This window comes from Leptopilina heterotoma, unplaced genomic scaffold (assembly GCF_015476425.1).
Source record: "Leptopilina heterotoma isolate Lh14 unplaced genomic scaffold, ASM1547642v1 Lhet_63, whole genome shotgun sequence".
In the NCBI taxonomy this organism is placed as follows: Eukaryota; Metazoa; Arthropoda; class Insecta; order Hymenoptera; family Figitidae; genus Leptopilina; species Leptopilina heterotoma.
This window is the reverse complement of record NW_025111149.1, coordinates 1,796,052-1,822,213: the sequence shown is the minus strand read 5'-3', so window position 1 is coordinate 1,822,213 and position 26,162 is coordinate 1,796,052. Positions and strand designations below refer to the sequence as shown.

Genomic DNA, 26,162 nt, shown 5'->3' with positions numbered 1-26,162 from the left:
TGATTTCCAGCTACTAAAACCTACTATTTACTACTCTTTTTTACAATTTGCTAATATTTGGTTACTTTTTTGTTAATAATAATTAATAATTAATAATAATAATTCTAATAATTAATAATTTTAAATATTCGCTAATAATTGAAATAAAAAAAAAATATTCTCAAAAATTTTATCAAAATTCTTAGAATCGCTTCAAAAAAATTTTATAAAACTTTTTGAAAATATTTCATTATTCTCAAATAACTTTAAGAAACTTTTTTGCAAGAATTCAATTATTTTCAATATCTACAATTTAAATAGAATTTCACAAAAGAATTCAATTATTTAAAAACAAAAAATGTTAATAAAATTCTTTGCAAAAACTCCAATTATTTTCATACATAATATAATTTTTACAGAAATTCAATTATTTAAAATGCAATTTTCATAAAATTTTTATTGTTAAATTCAATTATTTTCAATAGTTATAAAATTCTTCGCAGAAATTCAATTATTTTCAAAAATTAAAAAAAAAACTCGTTAACATTTCAATTATTTTTATATAAATACATAGCAAAATTCTTCGCCGAAATTCAATTATTATCACAAATTTTGATAATACATAATCTTCTTTGCAAAAACTCCAATATTATTTTCATACGGTAATAAAATTCTTCTCAAGAATTCAATTATTTTTATAAATAATTAAAATTCTCCCCAGGAATTGAATTATTTTGATAAATTTTAATTAAATTTATTGTAATAATTCAATTATTTTCATAAATAATAAAACTCATCGAATGATTTCAATTATTGTTACCTATTTATTTATTTATTTATTTGTTTATACATCCATCTTAAGCCTACAATCTTGGCTATACAGGTGTTTTTACAGCTGTTGAATTTTTCTTATAATCTTAAATTTATTTTTACCTCTACAATTTTAAATAATTTTTTCAAAAATGCATTTAATCTTAAAAATTTTAATTAAATATTCAATTCAATTAAAAAATAATTGGATTTTTCCAAAGAATATTCTTTGTAAGAATTCAATTATTTTCAAAACTTTTGATAAAGTAAATATTTTAAAGATTAGTTAAATTTACAATTAATTTAAGATTTCGTAATATTTAATTGAAATAAATTTTATATTGTAAGAGTTTTATTTTTTTACTTTTAAAAATTGTTTTTACATATAATCGTGTATTTTTGAAAAATTACAACCAAACATTTGGAAAATAAGTGAACTTTATAAAAATTTAGAATTGCAGACAGGATAAGAAAGGAAAGTAAATATTTTTGATAGAAATAAGGAAATAGTCAGAGAAATACTGAATAAAATTTTTGTGAATCGAGTAAAACGAGTTTTATTTGGTCGTCAAATTTAATGTTTTCAATAACTACTACCTTTTTATTTTTTAATTTTTCTGTTATATTTTGTTACTACTTTTTTTAGTCTTAACGCTACTTTTTGCGACTTTTTAAAACGTAATTATCGAGTGCGAAGCCTGGAATTAATAAAATCATTTTTTTGTGAATTTATTATTTGAAATTACCTCCACAAAATGGAAATTATTTTTTTAAAAAAGTAAAAAAGTACGTATATTTTTCGTTTTTTTACTGGCTTAACCTCAAAATAACTCGTTTTCAATAATTCTCTATATATATTAGTAATATTTCAGGTTTAAAAATGGTTTAAAATCTTAAAACACATATTAAATTAGGAATATTTAATTATTTTAATGAAGTTTGAAAGTAAAATTACAAAAGAGAGGAAATTTCCCGGTAATGTTCTCGTTGTCATTGAAATTTACCCGTTTGACATAACCTCTCATCGTTTCTTTAATAATGGTTACCGCGGTGACGTAGATCGACAGCTGGCTCCCTTTTTCGGTATTTTTACAACTTTCTGCAACTTTCGGATTAAAAAACATCGTCGAGGAGAGTGAACACAACATGTGTATTATAATTCCAAGTGTTCTTTGACATTTTATTCGATTGTAAAATTAATAAGAAAAGATTTTAAAATATGGTCTGATCCTGTGAAGGAAGGGAAGCAGACGAAAAATGAGTAGGATCCAGAAAATGCCTTGTCCAGGAGGTGGACTCTATGTCCTCGAGGGAGAGGTGGGCCTCCTGGTGACAGCAATGCGACGTGGTGTTCGATGGTCGTCACACTCTCATCAGGTTTGGAAAAGAAAATTTTGCCCAAATTTCATAATTCTTGCTTGCGATTACCTTGAGGAACTGTCACATAGCGTATCTTCTGCCACGTGTGACAGGAAGCGCATTAATTTTAATCATTTTAATATTCAATGTCCGGATATTTGTTTTGACTACTAGAATAATGTCCAATTAATGAACAAATTCTTCTTCGATAGTAAACTCTATATACATATCGACAATATGTTCCTTCAATCGTTTTAATCGAATCAAATTTTTGACATTCTTGTAAAGTATTTCTCGCACATTATTTTTACAGGAACATTAATAGAAATCTGTTAATTAATTTGAAATTGACATAACTATTAACATATTGTTAATTTTTGTAGAATAAATCTTTCCTGTTTGTAAATGGAAAATGCTATTTAAATGGAATTCAATTCTCTTAGAATGTAAAAGTAATTATTTAGAAGGTATTAATTGGTTGAAAATTCAAATACATTGTTGATAAATAATTATCTTATCTTCGAGCAAGAGTCATTAATTTGTTATCTACTCTGCATGTTTGTAATTATTTCCTGGTACTCAATCGTTTAATTTTTTATTTTCCAGGATGAGGATCAAGATGTTTTGATGAAGGGATTGTCCTCGTTAAAGGAAGCTTTAAATGAGGCAAAAGATATTTCGCAATTGGAACCAGCTGTTTTTATGGCACCCTTTCTTGAAATTATACGATCCGAAGAAACAACTGGACCAGTTACTAGTCTCGCTTTATCCGCCGTTAATAAAATTATCTCCTATGGACTTATTGGTAAATATATTTTAATAAATTTTCAAGATTCTCGTGATTATTATTATATCTATTATTATTAGTATTACATATTTCTATTATATTATTATTATTATTATTATTATTATTATTATTATTATTATTATTATTATTATTATTATTAATATTATCATTTGATTGTGATTAGAGATCGATAAACTAAATTGGTGATTTATTTCAGATCCGGAGCACCCAGCGATTGCTCCTTGCGTGGAAGCTGTGGCAGATGCTGTTACCCATGCAAGATTTGTGGGTACAGATGCATCTGGAGATGGTGTTGTACTCATGAGAATTCTCCAAGTTCTTCGAGCACTTATGCTTTCTCCCTCAGGCGATCATCTTTCTAATGAGAGCATTTGTGAAATTATGCTTAGTTGTTTTCGAATATGTTTCGAATCACGTCTCAGCGGTAAAAACAATGCCTTTCTTGACAAAATTCTTTTTTTCCTTTTGTCGTATATTTAAAAGAATATTTATTTTTCCAGAGTTATTGAGACGAACAGCGGAGCACTGTTTAAGAGATATGGTTCAACATTTATTCACAAGATTGCCACATTTTATCGACGATTCGAGGGGTCTTCTAAATATGAAGGTAAATTAATTCTTTTTCAGGGTTGCCACAGGTCAGGGAAATTAGAGAATTCAAGGAAAAGTCATGAAAAGTAGAATTAGTTGGGAGAATCAGGGAAAAGTTAGGGAATTTTATTCAAAGTACTGAAACAAATTCTGAATTTTGGAAAAGTTACAAATAATTGCAATTTTTAGAAATAATTGAATTTAGAAATGATTTGAAATTAAAATCTTTGAAAATCAGAATTTTTCATACTTTTAATTAAAAATTCTGTGGAACTAATTTTTTGAAAAAGTTTAATATTGAAATGTTTTGAAATTATTTTAAGTTTTTATTTTCTAATATATATTTAATTGAAGAATTTTCGAATAATCGAAATTTTTGGTAAAATTGAATTGTAAACAAATGGATTTGAAAATTCTCAAAGAACTTTGTCAAAAATTATTAAAAATAATAATTGAAATACAAATTGAAATGATGGAAATAATTTTAAAGAAGTTACAGTAACAATATTCCTATAATATGAAATAATGATTTTATCACTCGATTTAAAAAAAAGTTATCGACGTTTTCGAATGATTTTACAATGAAAGAAATTCAAATTCCCAAATAAAAGTATTAAAACATTTTTTCGAGTATCAAATCATTTTTATAGTGAATCAGAATATTTTTTACAGTCAGGGAAAACAAAATTAAATTTTTGTGGTAACCCTGTTTTTTTGTAAATAGTCAACTATTTATCATTGTTATCGATGACAAATGGTTTTATTATTAATTTTATTATGCATTCATTTCGACTTTTACAGAAAATGAGAACAAATAATATGGATAATACGCGAAGCAAGTCTAGAAAAACAAAGAATCATTCCAAATCAAAGTCGCAACCAAATCCCGAGGAAATTGAGGACGCCGAGTCTCAACTTTTAAGTCCTGTCGATAGAGTAAGGGCGAATCATCTCGCAACCACGCCAGTAACGCCGGCTGGTAATATTGTAGATATGCAAGGATCATTGGATCAAAGTCCTCCGGAAAAAATTGAGGATGATAAATCCGATAATAAAAATAGTGTAGCAAAAACATTAGATCTCGAGGCAAAGGAGGAAAATCAAGAGGTCAATAAGGAACAAGTTTCAAATGACTTGACAACAGAAAATACTTCTGACTGTAAAGCATCACAAAATGAATGTGAATCGTCTTCCGAAAATAAAAACATTGTTGAAACAGTCGAGAAAGAAACGATTGAATGTTTAGAGAAGGAAAATGTTCCCGATTGTCAAGGTATTATTATTATTATTTATATGTGACGCTTTCCAAAAATTATCAATTATTTTGATTACTAATTAGTAAATTGATAAATTGAAAATTACATTAGTTGAATAGGAGTATTTAGTAAGCATTAAAAAGTGGTGTAATTAATTAATTATAATTCAATTGGTGTAATTGTTATTAGAGAGTCGAGAGGAGGACAAAACCGATTGGGTCCAATCGCCAGCGGGAAGTGTGGAAGATTTATCATCAGTGGATGAGAGTTCGAGTGGTTATGATGTTTCGAAAATACCAAAAATTCGAATAGAAGATGAACCGCTTGAAGAATATGTAAATACTCAAGGCGTTAGATTCATGCCACATCAGCAACATACACCCTATGGTTCGCTGTGTGTTCGCGAACTTTTTCGATTTCTCGCCTCAATCTGCAATCCACTCGATAAACAGAATACAGAAGTAATGATGCACTCGGGTCTCAGTTTATTGCAAGTCGCATTGGAAATTTCCGCCGATTCTCTTTCCAATTTCACATCGCTATTGGCTCTTGCAAAGGACGATCTTTCTCGAAATTTAATACTAGTATGTTATCGCTTTCAAATTAATTCATTTAATTTTCATTTCTGAAAATTTCTCTAATCAAATTGTCTTTACAGTTGTTGGGCTCCGATCGTCTGTCGATTTTGGCTGCGAATCTACAAGTGTCGTTTTTATTATTCGAATCACAAAGGGAACATTTGAAATTTCAATTGGAACATTACATTACTAAATTAATGGAAATTGTGAATTCAGAGTCGAATCGGATATCGTACGAACAACGAGAGTTAGCGTTAGGTAATTTCAATATTTTTTCTTAGATTAGTTTTACGATTCATTTTGAAATATTAATTGTAATTATTTTTAATTTTAGAAGCGATTGTCAGACTGTGGAGAATACCGGGCTTAGCGGCAGAATTATATTTAAATTACGACTGTGGACTTTATTCTACAAATCTTTACGAGGAATCAATGAAACTTTTATCTAGGGTTTGTATATTGAACTTTAACCCTTTAAGTGCTGATGGCAAAGATTTTGTCCGTTTTATTATATATTTTTTTTAATTTTTACATTAACGGTATTTTTTCAGAACGCGTCTTCTTTTATGGGAACCATGTACAGTATGCAATTTATTTCCCTCGACGCTATATTTAATTTAATTGCGGGAATGGAGGCCAGATGTAAAGGTCTTCATGACCTTTGTAAAACTTCTAGACACGCTCCGTCGCCAAATCTTCCAACTCGAGATGAACTGCTCACGACGAAGGCCAACAAGAGGGTAAATTTACCGTAAAGTGAAAATTATACATGCTGTCAAGTAAACAATAAACGTTAAATGTAAACTTTCTTTCAGTGGTTGGCCTTAGGAACGGAGAAGTTCAACGAGAATCCCAGAAAGGGTATTGCAAAATTAGCCGAACATGGCCTCCTGGGTGAGAATGTAGAGCAACCCGATCCTGAGAAAATTGCCAAATATTTGCGTGAAAATCCGGGATTGGATAAAAAGGCAATTGGCGAATATATCAGTAAAAAGGAAAATAAAACGATACTAAATTGTTTCGTTCACAATTTCGATTTAGGCAACACGCGAATCGATCAAGCACTACGATTGTATTTGGAATCCTTTCGACTTCCTGGAGAAGCTGCTCTTATATCACTTCTTCTTGAAAAATTCGCCGAACACTGGCATGTAAGTTTCTCTCATTTATTAATCTATATATTAATTAATTAATTTATCTGCATTAATAATCGTTATATTCTGGTAAACTGTTCGCAGTTTGAAGTTCGATGTGGTTTGCTTTTTTGTTTCCTAACTTTTATAATAATTTTTCTTTTTAAATATATTCAATTTTAAAATTAATGTAATTGAAAATCATTGAATTCTTAAAATTAATTTTATCAAAAAATTTGAGAATAATTGAATTCCTTCGAAAAATTTTATTATTTATAAAAATAAGTGAATTCTAGCAAAGATTTTTATTACAATTTTTAAAAATAATTGACTGAGTAATAAAATCATTATTTTATATTATAAAAAAATATTATTCTTATAATATAAAATAAATACTTATAATAAAATAATTATCGCTGTAGATTCTTCATAATTATTTTCACCATTTCAACTAAATTATTATTTTTTAGAATTTTTATGAAAAATTCATCTTTAAAACAATTATTTTTAATAATTGAATAATTGACATTTAAATTAACAGGGTGTCCAGCTACCTTAAAAACCTTAAAAATCTTGAAAAGTACTTGAATTTTTTTTGCTTCTTGAAAATTTTGAAAACACCTTGAATTTGATGACAAAACCTTGAAAAATTAAAATTCTTAAAAATGAGATTTATTTCCTTGATATTTTATGTTGAATTCTCGTCAATATTTCAATTATCTTTATAAATATAAAAATTCTTTGCCGAAATTCAATTATATTCAGGAACTTTAATAAAATTCATTGCAAAATACAATTATTTTCATAAATTATAATATTCATCACAAGAATTCAAGAACAATAATCTTCGACAAAGTTCAATTATTTTAAAGAATTTTAATAAAATTCATTGTCAAATTCAATTGTTTTCATAAATAATAGTTTTCATCACAAGAATTCAAATATTTTCAAAAATTTTAATAAAAATCATGGCAAAATTTCAATTATTTTCAAAATTTTTTCTGAATTCGATGGTTTTCAATATTCTACTATTTCAATAAAATTTCCCGAAAGATTTTAATTATTAAACAAAAGTTTTTAAAAAATTCTACACAAGCTTTCAATTAATTTCAAAAACAATTTTTACATTCATTCAATTATTTAACATAGAATTTGCACAAATTTTTTCGCAAAAATTAATTGTTTTAAAATATGGCATTAAATTCTTCATTTAATTATTTTCAATTATTTTCAAAAAATTTTCTTAATTCAATAATTTGTATATCAATTATTTTAATAGAAATGCCCAAAAGAATATAATTATTTAAAAACAATTTTGATTGATTTTTCTTGAATCGATGTTCTTTATATTTCTAATATTTTATCAATAAATTGTATTTAAAGTTATTTATGAATAACTGTGGTATGTAGAAATTATAAAATTGTTTATAAGTACTCTCTAAATTTGAATTAAAAAAAATGTTTACTAATTTGAATTAGTAACTGACTTTTTACTTCTGAATTTGTAAATTTCACTAAAAAAATTAGTAGAAATGATTATTTATTAGTAAAGTTTACTAATTCATAAGCAAAAAGTCAGTCACTAAATCAGTTAGAATTAGTAATTATTTTTACTAATTCAAATTTAGACAGTAAGTAAAAATTTACTTGAAATACACTTATTGAGGAAAACTAATAAACAGAACTTACTCTATTATACTCGATTATAAATAACAAATATTTTGAAAATTAGTACCCTAAAAATGGACCTTGAAAACCTTGAAAAGTCCTTGAATTTTTTTGTAAAGAATCTCTGGACACCCTGATTAATAATTCAAAATATAGGTATTTAAAAATTCAATTAATTTCAAAAGAATGGAAATTAAAATTTTTCACATAATTATTTCTAGAAATTTCAAGTATTTGTAACTTCTCCAAAATTCAATTATGTATTTTCTGGAATTTTTAACTAAAGTTCTTCTCTATATCAATTATTTTTTATAATTTAATAATTAATAATTAAAAATATTTTTAAAAAATAATTAAATTTTTTCAAAGAATTTTACTATTTATAAAAATAATTGAATTGTTTTGAAAAATTTATTAAAATTTTAGGAAATAATTGAATTTTTTTTATCCTTATTAATAAAATCAGATGTCTGTCTGTACATTGCTTAAAACTTCAAAATGTTAACATGATTAGTTATTATGGACATCAGAGATTCCAAAAATGTTCTTAAAAAATTTAATGTATGTATGTATGTATGTATGTATGTATGTATGTATGTTTGTCTGTCACAAAAACTTTGTACCCCAATCACACAAAAACATGTGAATCGATTTAAGTCCAACTTGGTAGGTTATTAGGTATTGACCCAAGGAAGGTTTATAAATTTACAGATTTAAAAAATATTAATTAGAACGGGAGATATTCAATTTTTTCAAAAAATTCAAAAAATCGAAAATTTCAAAATTTTTTATTTTTCATGGATTGCTTTTGAAGTTTATATACTTGAGTATTATATGTTATTTAGTCACCTTATAGCATAACTTTGCAAAAAATAAAGTCCTATAACTAATATGTAAGTATAAAAATGTTTTCAAAAAATCGAAAATTTCAAAATTTTACATTTTTTTATGGATTGCTTTTAAACTTTCTATATTTGAGTATTACATGTTATTTGGTCACATTTTAGCATAATTTTTCAAAAAATACTATTCTACAACTAAGATGTAAATATAAAAATATTTTCAAAAACTTGAAAAATGGAAAATTTCCAAATTTCACAATTTTTAATGGATAGCTTTTAAACTTTCTAAAAATGAATATTATATGTTATTTAGTCAGATTTTATCATAATTTTGCAAAAAATACTATCCTACAAGAAATATAAAAAAATTTTCAATATATCAAAAAATCGATACTAATTACTATATGAAGTATAATTCAGTAGTATTTTTGGAGTCTCTGATTAATATTTTGATGTCAAAATAGTGCAATTCAAAATTATTTATCAAATCAATCTAATATTTTCAAGAAGTTCAGAAATATTGAAAATGGAAATTTTTTATGATTAAAATGATTTCGCAGGATGTCAAGAATTGTAAGTCACCTGTGATACAATACAAGCATATTATGCCACTAGGCAAAAACTTACATGTTAAAACGTTTTTTCATTTTAACTCTAGATTTAACTTTAAGAGATGTTTTGAGCAATGTAAAGACAAAAGTTAACACGGTGTCTATTTTTGTTTAACAAAATTTCCTGCTTTGTCCAAATTTTTCACGGTTTATCTCTTTTTTGTCAAATTTAAATTTACTTGATTTTATCCATAAATAAATCTACAAATGGCTATAAAAATTTACTTATTTTATGAAAATACTGTTTCTTAAGTTCATATAAATATAGATTGTATTACTTGCTGTCGTACAGTTTTCTGTTTATACTAATACATTTAACTGGGTATCTACCAAACGGGAAAAACTGTAAAAAGCTGGGAATATGCCGAACCGGGAATTTTCCTATCAAATTAAGAAAAAGTTTCATTATATTAATTCGCTTTTAAAAAATTGCTTTTTACTTCAATTTTTATTGATGTATAATATTTATGAAAACAGACCCGAGTCAAAATTTAAGCCCTACTTTCAGCCTAAAATTTAGGTCTTATGTTAGGTTTTAGCAGTCGTAACGTAGGGTCTACTTGCGATACAATTAGTTCCAATTAGACTCTACTATAACTCCAAAAACTGTATGGAAAATTTAATTTTTTTAATACATTAATTAAAGTACTACAAATTGATAAATATTGTTCTCTGCATTTGAATTGGTTAAAATAACTAATTTGATAACAAAAAGTCAATCACTGATTCAAATAGTAATATTTTCCTACTAAAATAGCTATAATGGTAACTAATTATTATTTTTTTCCGGTCAAATTAAATTCCCTAGCTATTTCCTGATTTTCCAGATTGGTAGAAACTTAAATGTATTGGTAGAAACTAAAACCCGTCGAAGACGGGTACGACAGCTAGTATATATATATATATATATATATATTAATTTTTTTTAATATAATCAATTAATTAATAATTAGATCTAATGAACGTTGTTCTAATTACAGGATAGTAACGGTAGACCTTTTGCCTCGGCCGATGCTGCATTCACGCTCGCTTACGCTGTAATTATTTTAAATGTTGATCAACATAATTATAACGCAAAACGTCAAATTAATCCAATGAATGCCGACGATTTTAAAAGGAATTTGAAAAAAGTTAATGGCGATGAGGATTTTGATCAAGAAATGTTGGATGAAATCTACACTTCCATTAAGTAAGTTAACGGAAAATTAATTTCCTATACCTTAATAATAGTAAATAAATAATCAATATAGTATATTTATTTGCTTCAAGCCATCCAGCTTTACAAATGAGCAAATTATTTCAAAGTTATGTTTGAGTTGATTTTGATTTCTAATTTATTTATAAAATTTTGAAATAGATTTTAAAACAATTGGTTTGTTTTTAAGGAACGAAGAAATTGTGATGCCAGCAGAACAAACTGGACTTGTAAAAGAGAATTATCTTTGGAAAGTGTTGTTACGCCGTAGCTGTGGTCCAGAGAGCAGTTATTTGAAAGTTGGCAGTGCCGGAGAATTTGTTGACAAGGAATTAGCCGAAAGAGCCTGGGCTCCAATTGTCAGTGCTCTTTGCAGAGCTTTCGACAAAGCTCCCGACAAAACTCTTCAACGAAGAGTTGCTCAAGCATTTCTCAGGTAATAAGCAAGAAAATCCGCTAAATTTTCATTCTGTTAATTAAATTTTTATTATTTATTCTTGTCGATGAAGTTTCTAGACAGAGCTTTTACAGAAAAAATAATAAAAGCATTCTTTTATTATTTTTTTTTAAATTATTTAAGTTAAAATTAATTAATTTACTAATTTTTGTATTTAATTTTTAGTTGTGCGGCAATTAGTGCTCATTATGGAATGACGAGCGATCTGGACACATTGATAGTCAGTATTTGTAAGTTTACCGGCTTGGCGGCTGGCGGTGAACCGGACCAAGTAGTTTTACATTTGGGCAGTAGTGGAAGATGTCAATTAGCGGCGCATACACTTTTCAAAATTACTCACATGCACGGAGACGCATTGCGGGCATCGTGGAAAAATATCGTCGATTGTCTCCAAACATTATTCCTAGCTCGTGTTCTGCCAAAGAATTTAACTGAGGGTGAGGACTTTCTTGATGTCACGGGTAAAATTTCATTGATTCGTGAGCCGTCGGCAATTAAAGCAGCGCCTGTCGAGCAAGGAATTCTTTCCAGTTTATATTCGTATATTGCTCTTCACACGACAAAAGTTCCTCATCCGGCTGAAATCGCCGCCAGGGAACGTGCGGCGAAATGTATTGCGAACTGTCACCTGAAGCAAATTATTGAGGAGAGTAAATTTTTACAGGTAGGTGAATAGTTCACGGTTGCCACAGATCAGGGAAATCAGGGATTTTTATTAAAAATACTGTAAAAAATTTAATTTATAGAATTCATAAGACAATTCTGAATTTTTGTGTCTTTTTTGTTTGCCTCGAAACTATGAAATTACCACGAATACTAATACAAAACCTTCAATTTTTTCTATTTCCAAAAATAATTTCTTTTTACATAACTTAATTCTATTGAAGAACTGCCATAGAGTTATTACTTATAAATCATTTAATGAAGTATTTTTTTGAAAAATTTTAATTTCAATATTGTTGAAATTAGTTTTAATTTACAAAATTTTAACGCAATTCTTTGAAAGAATTCAATTATCTTAATAAATATTAAAATTCTTTCCAGAAATTCAACGACATTTTCAAAAAATCTAAAAAACATTATCGTCAATATTTAAATTATCTTTATATATGAATAGCAAAATTCAATTATTTTCATAAATAATAGTATTCATCCCAAGAATTCAATTGAGGAGCAGAATCGAAGAACCGGCTCTTCGATCCAGCTCCTCAATTAGTTTCAAAAGTAATAAAATTCAAATATTTTCAAAAATTTAAATAAAATTCATGTCAAAGTTTCAATTTTTTTTCAAAAAATTTTCTTAATTCAATGATTTTTAATAATTTATTTTAATAAAATTTCCCAAAAGAATTTAATTATTAAACCAAAATTTTGATAATATTCTACACAAACATTCAATTCTTTAAAAAAAAAATAAAAATTTTACCGTAATTCAATTATTTAAAATAGAATTTGCATAAATTTTTTTCGAAAAAATCAAATGTTTCAAAATTTGTTATTAAATTCTTCATAGTAATTCAATTACTTCTAAAATGTTTAAATTCTTTTCATGGATTTAATTATTTTTATAAATAATAAAATCATTCGGAGGAATTAAATTATTTTCATAAATAACAATATTCATCATAAGAAGTCAATTATTTTTAAAATTAATAAAATTCTTCGCAGAAATTCAATTATTTTCAAAAAATCTAAAAAAATTGTCGTTAACATTTGAATTATATTTACAAATGAAAAGCAAAATTCAATTAATTTCAATAATAGTATTCATCACAAGAATTCAATTAGTTTCAAAAGTAATAAAATTCATTTATTTTCAAAAATTTTAATAAAATTCATTCAAAAATTTGTATATCTATTATTTTAATGAAATTTCTCAAAAGAATTCAATTATTTAAAAACAATTTTGACAAAGTTCTACATGAATATTCAATTATTTTCTAAAATAATGAAGATTTCACAGGAATTCAATTATTAAAAATTGAATTAGCATACATTTATTCGAAAAAAATCAATTGTATGAAACTTTTTTATAAAATTCTTCGGAATAATTAAATTGTTTTCATAAATAATAAAACTCATTGCAGTCTTCTTCCTCTTGAATTTATGGCCAATTTGAATTTCAGGTGGAATCGCTTCGGTCCTTGATTGGCGCACTAGTATCGGTGAAATCGCAGGACGAGGATCTCGCCGTCTTTCTTTTGGAATGTCTTTTGGAAGTGACAATTCAAAATCGCGATCGTGTGGTTTGCATTTGGCCCGTGGTGCAGGCGCATCTCGATGGACTGCTAACGACAGCGGCTCGGGAGAATCAACCGTACCTTCTGGAACGAGTGGCCGTGGGTATGTTGCGCCTGGCGATACGACTTCTTCGAGGCGAGGAATTGGCCTGCACTGTTCTCCCGCCACTAACACCGTTGACGTATTTGCCGTCAGTGGCAATGTCGCCACTCTCGCGGCAAATTGCCTACGGACTCTCGGAGCTGCTGAAGACTGGCGCAGCCAATATTCACACGAACGACGATTGGAAAGTGATTTTCAGTTTGTTGGAGTGCGTGGGAGCCGGGGCTTTACAATCGAAGCAAACGAATCCAGTTCTTGATGAAGCATCACCGAGAAATTCGATTCTAGATTCACGACCAATTAGTCCAGTTCCTGAATGGGTTTTGGTTTCTCCGACGGGGACCGAGGCGCCACTTCCAGTTGCTGCCGATACTATTGTCTTGGATCGAGATCTTCAACCTCATGATCCGGCCGCGTTGGTCAAGTGCGTCGAGAGTTTATCGTTTCTTGTTCGAGACGTCGCTCACGTGACGCCATTCAATTTCGAATTGTGCGTCCGTTGCGTGAGAACGTTCTCCGAGGCGGTTCTCCAGTGTGCTGGCAAGCGGAGTCGTGTTTTGAGCGCCGTCGACGAGCCGGCGAATTACCAACAGAGTCCGATTCAGTTACTAGAGTTGATGCACACTCTGCACACGAGGACGGCCCAGGTATTCCAGTGGTGGGCTCAGGAAGGCGAGACCACCGACATTTCACTCTGGGCTCAAGGATGGCGGCCCCTTTTGCAGGTAGGCACAAACATTCTCACAAAAATTTCATTTTCTTTTTCCCTGATCCTAAAGATTCACTCTAATTTTTCATTAATTTAAACAGGGTTGCCACAGGTCAGGGAATTCAGGGGAAAGTCAGGGATTTTTAATAAAAGTACTGGAAAAAATTGAATTTTGGAAAAGTTACAAATGATTCCAGAAATTCAATTATTTTCAAGTTATAAAAATTCTTCGCAGAATTTCAATTATGTTTAAAAATTAAAAACAAAAATCTCGTCAAAATTTCAAATATCTTTATAAATAATAAAATTCTTCTTCAAAATTCAATATTACTTTAAAAAATTTTAATAATATTCTTGCCATTTCACAGGAATTCAATTATTTACAAAGTTTTTATAAATAATAAAATACTTCACTGAAATTAAATTATTTTTATAAACTTGGATAAAATTCGTTGCAAAAAATTTAATTATTTATATAAATAAAAAAATTCTTCACAGAAATTCAGTTATTTTTATAAACTTGAATAAAATTCGTTTGAAGAATGAAATTATTTTCAAAAGTATAATGAAATTCTTCGTAAAAATTCAATTATGTTCATCAAAAATTAAAAAAAAAATTTTGTCAAAATTTTAAGTATCTTTATAAATAATAAAATTTATTCTTCTCCGAAATTCAATCATTTTAGAAAAATTTTAATAAAATTCTTGAGAAAATTTTAATTGTTTTCATAAATTATAATAAAACTCATCGCAGGATTTTAATTATTTTTTATGCAATTTTAATCGAATTCCTCGAAAAATGTAATTATTCTTAAAAATTTTATTATTTGTCAAAGGAATTCAATTATTTAAAAATTTTTTGATAAAATTCTTTATGAGAATTCAATTTTAAATAATTTAATTCTTCTAGAATTTTCTAATAAAAATTGATTTAAAAATGAATTAAAAATGTTTAAATGTTTGTTTTTAATTTTTAAATGTTTGTTTTCTTCTTCATGTTTTGTAAAAATATTCTTATAAGTTGTTGAATTTCAAAAAGCTTTGAATTTAAATGTTATGAAGAATTTTAATTCCTACGGAAAAATAATAATTAAATATTTATTTAAAAATGAAGTTATTGATGTTTTCGAATAATTTTACTTTCGAAGAGATTTGTAAATAAATGTAATAGAACATTTTTTTGAGTATCTAATCATTTTTAGAGTGAATCAGAATATTCTTTAGGGTCACTGTAATTTTTAACTAAAATTCTTCTTTAAATCAATATTATGTATTTTTAATAATTTTTGCAAAAGTTTCTGGAGAATTTTCAAATTCATTCATTTGTTTTTTCAAAAAAATGTATTCAACAGAATTGTTAGTTAAAAATATAAAAAATTCAAATTTTCTGAGATTTTAATTTAGAACATTTTCAAAATTCAATTGTTTCTATAAATTAATGCTATAATACTTTTAATATTCAACTAAAATTTTAACTGAAATTAATTTTGAAATTAATTCTTATTAGAAAATTTTACGAGAATTCAACTATTTAAGTACAGAAATAAATAATTTCTTGAATAATTGAATGTTTATAAAATTGAATTCTCATATAGAATTTTATCAACAACTTTTTGAATAATTGAAGTCTTTCGACGAATTTTAATAGAATTTTTAAGAATAATTAAATTTTTTTCAGGAATTCAATTAAAATTGTAGTGAAAATAATTGATTCAGCGACCCAAAATACGTAAAAAATGACTATTCTGATTCGCCGAACAAAAAATTTTTTTCTTTGAATTTTGTGAATATCAAGATGATCAAAACAACATGATTTCGAGAAAAAATTCTTGTGAAATTTTTATTATTTTAGAAAATAATTGAATGTTCGTGTAGAATTTTATGAAAATTTTTTTTAACTAATTGAATTCTTTATTATTATAATTTAAAAAAAATTGATATTCTTTCATGAATTTTATTAAAATTTTTGAAAATAATAATTGGATTTTGGCGAAGAATTTTGCTATTTATAAAGAATTTATTTAAACCTTCACGAGATTTAAAACAATTTTTTTTTTAAATAATTGAATTTCTACTAAGAATTTTATTACTTTTGACAATAGTTTTGTTAAATTTTTGAATATAATTGAATTTCTGCGAAGAAATTTATAAAAAATTTGTAAATAATAGAATTCCTGTGAATTACAATTTTTTTTAAATAATTGAATTTTTTTGGAAAATTTTATTAGAATAGTAGGTATTGAGAATCATTGAATTAATGAAATTTTTTGAAAATAATTGAATTTGGGAGAAGAATTTTATTATTATTATTTATAAAGATAATTTAAATTTTTACGAGAATTTTCCAAAAATCTAAGTTTTTTAAAATTTGTAATGAAATTCATTTAAAATATAAATTTTCTAAAATTTCAAATTAAAACCTTTTCTTTTAAAATTGAATTAATTTTGAAATTTTTAAGTAAAATTATTCATTAAATAATTTACAAGTTATAATTTTATGACAGTTCTTCAAGAATTGAGTTATTTAAAAAGAAATTATTGTCAGAAATAGAAAAAATTGAAGGTTTTGTATTAAAATTCGTGGTAATTTCATAGTTTATGAGGCAAACAATGAATTCTAAAATTAAAATTTTTTCCAGTACTTTTAATAAAAATTCCTGACTTTTCCCTGATTTCCCTGACCTGTGTTCAAAAACACAGATTATTTGGAGAATTTAAAATTTGTGTGTTTGTCGTAGGGAATCGCTAGGCTCTGCGGGGACTGCAGACGACCAGTTCGCGCATCGGCAATCACGTATCTTCAGTCACTCTTGGCTCACGAACTCACTCAATTAACTGGCGTTGAATGGTCCCAGTGTTTGGAACAAGTCCTCTTTCCTTTGTTCGCACAACTTTTGGGTCAAATTGCGCCCAACGATCCGACTGGTGTTGAGGAAACCCGATTCCGGGCGGCGACACTCTTATCCAAAGTATTTCTGCATCATTTAACGCCTCTACTCTCGCTACCGGGATTTCTGCCTCTTTGGTTAACAGTACTCGATCTTCTTCGCGCTTTCATGCACGCAGACAACAGTGAACTTTTGTTAGAAGCAATTCCGGAGTCTTTGAAAAATATGCTACTCGTCATGTCGTCAGCTGGTGTTTTGGTACCAGAATCAAATTTATGGGCACCTACGTGGCGAACTATCGACGGATTTCTACCAAATTTGAGGACTGAACTCTTCCCCGATTTACCTCCTGTCGCTCAAACTCAACCTCTTTCGCAGTCTCCTCAACCTCAGGTAAAATCATTCTCTTAAAAATAGTGACTCGCTCTGAAGAAAGGTACCAAGAAACAAATAATTTTTGGCTTTAGTTCTCTAACTAAACAGAAACTTTTAATTAAGGTAGAAATGAGACAAATTCTGTTCTTCTTAGGTACCTTTCTTCCAAGTCACATTTTTTGAAAAAAAAGAATTTAAAAAGAATTTATCGTGATAAGAAAAAGAATAATTCTTCAAAAAAATGTCCCTTACCAACAGGTTATCAGTCTCGTCGATCAGCAACAACCGTCATTCCCAGGATCAATAGCCCCACAACCGGAAATACAATCGACTGTACAAAATGAGAGCCACGTTGTCGATGAGGATAATGACAGAATGTTGAATGCAGTGGAAAATGGAATTCTCCGATCGACTGGAGTAATTGCGGCGACAATTTTACCATCGTCTGAGAAAAAGGAAGCTGCTCAACAAGTTATTACCCTTGTGAATCAACCACCACCAAGTGTTTCGAGTCCAGTGGCAATTCAACCGAGTGCACAGAAAGTTTTCGATTTTTATCGACCACTATCGCAGCAACATCCGGGAATTCCTGTAATTTCTAATCAGGATATTGAAAAAAATTCAACAGCAAATGAGGAAAATATTTGGCATACTGCACAGCATATAATCGCCGCCTCTCAGGACATTTCAATTGTTCCCCAAGTCACGACACCTCAACATCAATTAATCTCGCAGCAAATTGCGATTTCACAACAAATAACCAGTCAACAATTAACAAGTCAACAAATTAATCAACAAATAACAAGTCAACAAATAACAAATCAACAATTAACAATGCCCCAACAAATATCGGCATCACATCAGATAATCTCCAATATTTCGCAATATCCGCAAAATTCGTTTCCACAATCACACGAATTTCATTATTCTGGGGAAAATAATCTTAGTCATTCCGTTAAATCACATGAGGTGAGTTTTCATTATTAATTAATTTCCGAAGAAAGGTAGAAGAAAAAAATTGTAGGTTATTTTTGTAATTTTTTGTAATTTTTTCAATGAAAATACAAGTCTCAAATATAAAACACTGGTTCAAGTCTTCATTTCGTCTGAAATAATTAAGAATAACTGATTTTAGTTTTAGACTAACTTTTAATTAAGGACTAAACTGAATAATTAATTTAGTCACAATTAATTAATTGACATTATTAAGGTAAAAAAAATAACGAAAATAATACAAATGTAACCTTAAACATTTTTTTCTTACCTTTCTTCAGAGAGCGTGGCAATAATCAGGGTGGCCACATGTCAGTAAAGTCAATAAAGTCAGGGAAATGACAGGAAAAAAATTGCTTGTCAAAGAAATTAAGAAAATTGAGACTTTTTTCAACTTATTTTAAAAAATTGCGAATTTTTCTACTTTTCTTCCAAATATTCCAACAAAATACCACAATTTTTATTAAAAAAGTGCAACATATTTCGATTTTTATAGTGCAAAAAATAACTATAAACAAATCTTTCAAAAATTATTTTTGAATCATTTTTTAAGATAATTAAATTTTTCAAATAAATCTACAATAAAAATCTTTTTGAATAATTGCAGTGCTAGCTGCAAATAAGGGGACAAACGCAAGGCTTGGAAGGGATATTACCAGTCGGGTAGCAGTGACAAGCCTTGAGCCGCTCGCTGCTGCCTGACTGATATTATCCCTTTCAACCATGCGTTCGTCCCCTTATTTTATGTAGGTTCAATTATTTGTAATATCTATTAATTTAATAAAATTTTCCAAAAGAATTCTATTATTTAAACTAAATTTTAATAAAAATTTAACAGGAATTCAATTACTTACCAATTTTTTATAAATTTCTTCGCACTAATTCAATTATTTTTAATTTTTCAATAGAGAGAATTGAAAAAAATTGTTCTAAGAAATTCAATTCTTTCGAAAAATTTAAATAAAATTATTTTAAAAGCTTTATTATTTTTAAAAATTTTGACAAAATTCTTTACAAGATTTAGTTAATAAAATTGAAATTTTAATAAAAATTTTCTATACAGTTCAATTATTTTCAATACAATTCTTCTGAAGAATTCAATTATTTTCAAAGATAATACATTTTTTATGTGAATTCAATTTTATTTAAAAAAATTCTGATAAAATGCTTTATAAATTTGAAAAATTATAATAAAATTGGTCATAGAATACAATTATTTTCGTAAAATACAACATTCTTCCGAGGAATACAATTATTATTGGCAAAAATCTTTGTAAAAATTTTCGAAACAATTCAATTATTTTCGTAAAAAATAAAAATTCTTTGTAGCAATTCAATTATTTTCGTAAAAAATAAAAATTCTTCGAAGAAATTTAATTATTTAAGAAATTTTAATAAAATTATTTTCAAAAATAAACATTTTTACAAGAATTCAATTAGTAAAAAAATTTTTTTTTAATTCTTTGTCAGATTTAAATTATTTTCAATTTTTTAAATGAAATTTAATTTAAATTATTTTTAAAAAGTTTCAAAAAATTCTAAAAAATTCAATTATTTAAAAAAATTTGAATAAAATTATTCGCTAGAAATCAATTATTTTCATAAATAATAAAATTTTTATTGAGAATTCAATTATTTTCACAAATAAAATTCTTCACAGGAATTCAATTTATTCTTTAAAAAATATTTAATAAAATTCGTTGCAAGAATTCAATTATTTTCATAAATAACAAAACTTATCGCAGAATTTCAATTATTTTTTATACAATTTTAAATAAAATGATAGAAAATTGCATTTATTTTTACAATCTTTTTTTAAATTTGTCGAAAGAATTCAATTGTTTTTAAAAATTTTGATGAAATTCTTCATAAAAATTAAATTTTAAGAAACATGCAATTATTGAATAAAATATTTATTTTTGTATTTAAATAATTGAATTATCGGGAAATTTTCTAATAAAAATTGATTAAAAAATGAATTTCACTTAAAATTTTAAATTATAATTGAATATTAAAAGCATTATAGCGTGAATTTTTAGAAATAATTGAATTTTGAAAAGGGTTAAAATTAAAATCTTTGAAAATTTGAATTTATAGTTACAATATTCTTATTATAAGAAATTGAGAATCTTAATTCCTATATAGAAAAATAATAATGATGAAATATTTATTTAGAAAAGAAGTTATTGATGTTCTTCAGGGTCAGGGAAAAATTGAAAATTTTGTCTGAAAATCTGGGAAAAGTCAGGGAAAAACAAAATTTAAATTTTGTGGCAACCCTGTTATTATAACAATTTTTGAAAATCAAATTTTGAAGAATTTTAATTGTAAAGTTTGATAATAATTGAATTATCAAAAAGTTTAATGAAAAATCTTTAAATTTAAGTTTAAAATTGAAAATTAGGGAAAATTAGTTTCTAATTTTTTAAAATTCAATATTTCCACTATTTTCAATAACTTACTTCGGAAAATTCAAATACATACAAAAAATGATAACATTTTAGAATTATTTTTAACATTTTGGAAAAAACAATCATGTTTAATTTTTTATTAAAATTTTTTGTATCTTGTTAGATAAGTGTGGCGAAGGTAGAACTTTTCTCAACTCCTCTGAAGAGAGTGTTGAAAGTAAAATTTGGCGTGGCGAATGTAAATCATGACCTTATTTTTTTTTCTTGTTCTCTAACCGAAATATATTTTGTGTCTCACTTTCCCCACTCAAAGCATTCGTCTGTTTTATTATATTAAACATAAGCACACGTTTAATTAAAATTATACGAAACTCACGAAGAAACCTTTCCTCGCAAGGCGTTGGAGAAAACTTAGTGCATAACACACGGTGAAAGAATGATTTTTCTCGAGTGATTGCTGCTCTCGAGCCGCAAACTTCACTCTCGAAAAATCACACTTTCGTCACTAGTTGGGCAATGTACTATTTTTTAAATTATACAAAAATTCTTTTAAGAAATTAAATTATTTTTGAAAAATTACATTATAATATATTTTAAAAACTAATTATTAGAATTTTTTTATCATAATTTTTTTTAAGAGTCAATTCTCTTGGAACAAAGTAAATAAAAACTTACTTTTTTAGACTTATTAAAATTTTGGAGAAATGATGTTCTTATTTTAAAATTGAAATTCTTTAAAAATGTTATTACTTTTTTTTCAAAAATTCAATTGTTTTTAAAAGATTTTACTAAGTTTTAATTGTTTCAAAATTTTTCAATTGTATATAATTAAAAAATGATTGTTTATCAAAAATTGTTCAAAAATATTTTTAAAAAATTAATTCTAAGAATTTCTTTATTATAATTTTTTTGAAAAATTATACCTCAATAACTTAAGAAAAAAACATAGACAGTTACAATTATTAAAAAAAATTGAGTTTTTGTAGGGGAGAGGGCCCTAAGGTGGTCACCCATCTTTTGAACGACTGTAGATTTCAAATGGAATTATATATAAAGGTCAATAATACGGCGTTTGAAACTTTATCTTATTACCTAATTTCCTATCATAAAGTTTTTTTCATTTCATTAATAAAAAAAAGTTATGGCACTTTTTAAAAAAAGTTGAAAATTCGACTTTTAAAAAAGTGGCCCCAAGGTGGTCACCATACAAAAATTCACTAAAAAAGTTTTAAAAAAATGTAAAAAACGTATTATTAAGTTGTTTATTTAATATTAATTGTTTTTCAGAATCACAGAAACATATTACATATTTTTTTTGCACTTTGTCCTTTCGTCAAAAATGATACTTTTTGTGTATGTATTAGACAGGTAAAATTTTGAAAATAATTCTACATATTTCATTATTATTCATCATAAAACTTAAAAATTGATAAAATTCACATTCACAGTGATAAATGTTGATAAATATAACGTATAAACACATTTTCATAAAAAATCAAAAGCGACCACCTTGGGGCCAAAAAAGTGTCCACCTTAGGGCCAAGACACAATTTTTTAAACGTTAATGAAAAAATTTGTAAAGCACAATATTAATTATATTCATTTGGAATATTATTGTACGATATATAAAGATAATTATAACGATTTTTACTAATTTAAAATGGTTAATTTTGATGATTTTAACACCCTGAGAAAAAAATTTCTCGATCATTTAAAAACAGAAATTTTACGACGATCACGTTACAACGAGACTCATACGACTATTTACCTCAAAACTTTACTAAAATCTTTGTCTTCTCAAATAATAACAATAACAAAAAAAAAATTGGAAGATACTAACTAATATACAAAAATTTTCTTAGGGTGACCACCTTGGGGCCCTCTCCCCTATTTAAATAATTTAATTTTAGAATTTTCGGAAAATTATTTAAAATAAAATTGATTTAGAAATGAAGTTTAGTTGAAAATTGTAGAAAATAATTGACTTTAGGAAGGGTTATAACTGTAATTTTTAGAAATCATTAAAATTCATAAATTTTACTCATTTTCCGTAAACTTTCATATTTTTCTGTAAAAAGAAAAGTTTGTCAGGGAAAATAATTTTAATGGCAATAAACTGTCAGGGAAATTGATAAACTGAAACTTGTGACCACCCTGAATAATAAGATAGGTAATAAAAGTGATTTTCTTATCAGGCAACAGTCGAGGAGGGAAAAACAGCAACGATTTTCAATTCCGCTGCTTATTTTAACGAAGACCCCGCCGCGGATCGTCTCTTTGACGTCCGTCAAGTGAGTACCGCCACTTTGGAAAATTGAAAAATTTTGTACAAAAGAACATCTTTACAATTGTCATTTCTTTTGTTTCTTCAAATGTATTAAAAATTTTTGCTTAAAAAGCAAATTTAAAGAAAGAAATTGATTTTTATCGGTGGCGGTGTAAATTTGACGTCAAATTACCAAGTCTAATAATAAGAATTGTAAAAATAAAAAGTGATATATCAGAACAGTAAAAATAGGGTTTTTGGTTACTTGCAATTTTGTTCAAGTGATTTTAAAGAAATTTATTTTTTTGTTATTTTAAAAAAGTTTTTGTTTGTTTTTTTTGTAAGTTTTATTACAATGTATATGAAATGATTTTATCTTTTTGACAGCTTTTAATTTAAAAATTTCCACTTTTTAATAAAAAATTTATACTTATTGTCGATTTTGAGAGAATTTTTTTTTGAAAATGATTTGATTTTGTGTAAATTTTTAAGTTTATCTTGAAAATTCTAGCATTAGACTATATACACAAAACTTTACCAAGTGTTAATAAAATATTTAAAGAAAAACTAACGTGACTTATGAATTTTGATTTACAAGTCATGTCAAATTGTAGTTTAATAAGAAAAAATGGAAAATTGTAAAATTGATTATTTTAATTCATATATATATATATAGAAAAATTATGTTGTCTTTATCGTTAAAAATAAATCATGTTTTTAGAACACTTTTGTTTTTGAAGAATATTTTATTTCCGTAGCTTATAAAGAAGCTTTATTCCTGCATTAAAAAAATTGTTTTTTAAATGTGACGTTAGACAAAACAAAATTTTATCTTGTCATATAAGAAATTAGTGAAGTAAATAAAGAGCAATAGAGATCAAATAATTTTTATTTGCATTGATAATTATTCGCAATTTGTATTTAAAGTCAAAAGTTTAAATTGTTTTATATTTAAAAATATACTCAATTTAATAGAGGGTATTTTCTAGTTTTTCTTTTATTAATTTTAAGAGCAAAATACGCAATTACCTATTACGTCAATATTTTGATATTTGAATTTAAAATCAATGATAAACATCAATCAGCTGATCAAAACAACAATCAGCGGCGTATCCTTCACAAGTCGCCCGGAGAAATGCAACAAATATTTAGATTTACAGTTTTAAAATTATGTAATGGAATGAAATAAATGAAAATAAAATCTACTTTGCCAATAAATGGTAATAAATAACCATTTGCCGATTATATTTGTCTGTTAACAAGAATAAAATTTAATTGGAAAGTGAAAAATCGGGAACTAGTTACGCCCCTGGTGAGCCCTGGCTTCAAACTCGAATGTGCCGTTGATTCTTTTTCGTAATTTGTGGCGATAACGTGTGTAGTAAACAATAAACAAAGTTGTTTGTGTTAATAATAAACGTTCATTATGAACAATTACCATAAAACGTTACTCTTATTACAACGGTAGTGATTTTTTTTAAAAAGAAAAAAAATGAAAAAGTTAGGTTATGTTAGTTGAATTCGAGAAAGATGGGTGCGCGCGCAGGTGGCGCGATAGTTGGTGCGTCAGAGAACCGTCATCTAGGAAAACGATGACTTCTGTCTGGACATTCGCCCGGGAAAGATTCACTGACACGAAGAAATTAAAAGTGCACCAGGTGTAAATCCTATGCAACCAGTCGTTGTTAAACCTTTTTTGCCGTTTCGCCGTGAATTTAAGGGATTTGCGTCTCGTGCTCGTGACACGGCAAACGATCACAATTCATCGTCTCCAGCCGGTGTTGCATTCCTTTCGCCGTTCGCTCGGGTGGGCGAACGCGAGTGTTCATTTTTCTGGCAATAATTTTCGCCGGAAATATATATTTTGCATATATAGGACATGGTGGTGCGAGTGAGTGAAAACTGGGGTGGAAAAAGCCGTTCCGAACCATGTCGGCTTCTATTCAAATTTTCATCGAGTATTATTTTCCTCATCATTCTAATTACTCTTATAAATTCATCATTTTCGTCTGAAGGTATGTTTTTTATTTCTTGTTTACATGCATTTATACGCTTTGAATAGAACGTAATAATTCGGGTAATTTTGCAATTGTTGTTGACAAAGTTATAAATATTTATTGGAACGAGCTGCCCACGTTGAACAGCGATTGCTCTATTTTCGGATTTGTATATATAAAACAAGTAACAACTAACAAGTTTATGATAATTAGAAAGTCTTGAAACTTTTTGATTTATTTGTCGGTCTTAAAAGTCATATATTTTTCATTTTTATTGAAAAACGAAACTTCAGAAACTAGATTCCATTAAGGATTGTCTTTCCAAAATCACCTGTCATTTTCGTGACTTGTTTTTTCAGTTTCATAAATGAAAATTTTTACAGAATTTTCAAATTTTAGGGTTAAGTTATTTTTTGTTTATGAAATATTTCAGCCGCAAGCATTGTTTGTTTTCGTATGAATAATTTACATATAATAGAGAAACATTAAAATTTATCTTGTTTTTCATTTGAAAAAAATGTATGCAAATTCAAAATTGTAAAAAAATTTTATTCGACTTTGAAAACAATAGCTCTTTTAATGAATTGATTTTTTTATCGTTTCTTAAAAAAAGTTTTCGTTTTAAAATCGTTTTCTTTCATTTTTTATTTTATGACTTGAGAAAATATAATAATATATATATATATATATATATATATTTTCTAGAGGCGTTGCATATAAAAACAAAAATTTCCATTCAATTTAAATAGAAGACATTTACAAACAGTATTTATAATTCACTGTGTTACATATTGTGCTGCTAAAAATTTGCGGGTCAATGAGTTTAATTGCCCCTTCGGGCTTTAGTTTCAAATTTAGCCTTCATTTGTGCAAGTTTAAGAATATCTAAAGAA

At 26.8% G+C, this 26,162-nt stretch overlaps 2 protein-coding genes across 7 annotated transcripts in view; both read left to right on the top strand.

Moving 5' to 3' along the window:
* Nucleotides 1-1,814: 1,814 nt before the first annotated feature.
* LOC122509838 (Golgi-specific brefeldin A-resistance guanine nucleotide exchange factor 1) lies at nucleotides 1,815-23,997 on the top strand. The gene is made up of 17 exons (XM_043624109.1): nucleotides 1,815-2,166; nucleotides 2,755-2,953; nucleotides 3,153-3,380; nucleotides 3,457-3,563; nucleotides 4,349-4,820; nucleotides 4,993-5,387; nucleotides 5,462-5,639; nucleotides 5,716-5,831; nucleotides 5,933-6,121; nucleotides 6,197-6,532; nucleotides 10,616-10,824; nucleotides 11,021-11,266; nucleotides 11,453-11,951; nucleotides 13,414-14,355; nucleotides 17,078-17,620; nucleotides 17,861-18,571; nucleotides 23,202-23,997. The coding sequence occupies exons 1-17, from the start codon at nucleotides 2,047-2,049 to the stop codon at nucleotides 23,322-23,324; spliced, it is 5,613 nt and encodes a 1,870-aa protein (XP_043480044.1). The 5' UTR covers nucleotides 1,815-2,046; the 3' UTR covers nucleotides 23,325-23,997.
* A 580-nt stretch (nucleotides 23,998-24,577) lies between these two features.
* Nucleotides 24,578-26,162, top strand: part of LOC122509861 (low-density lipoprotein receptor-like) — a 201,130-nt gene continuing 199,545 nt past the window's right edge. For 5 of the 6 annotated variants that reach the window (XM_043624149.1, XM_043624148.1, XM_043624146.1 and 2 more), the window contains exon 1: nucleotides 24,579-25,287. In XM_043624149.1, coding sequence (XP_043480084.1) covers nucleotides 25,152-25,287 — 136 coding nt within the window. In that variant the 5' untranslated portion in view covers nucleotides 24,579-25,151. Of the gene's footprint in view, nucleotides 25,288-26,162 lie in introns of all 6 variants that reach the window. The other variant, XM_043624151.1, reaches the window with a different exon arrangement.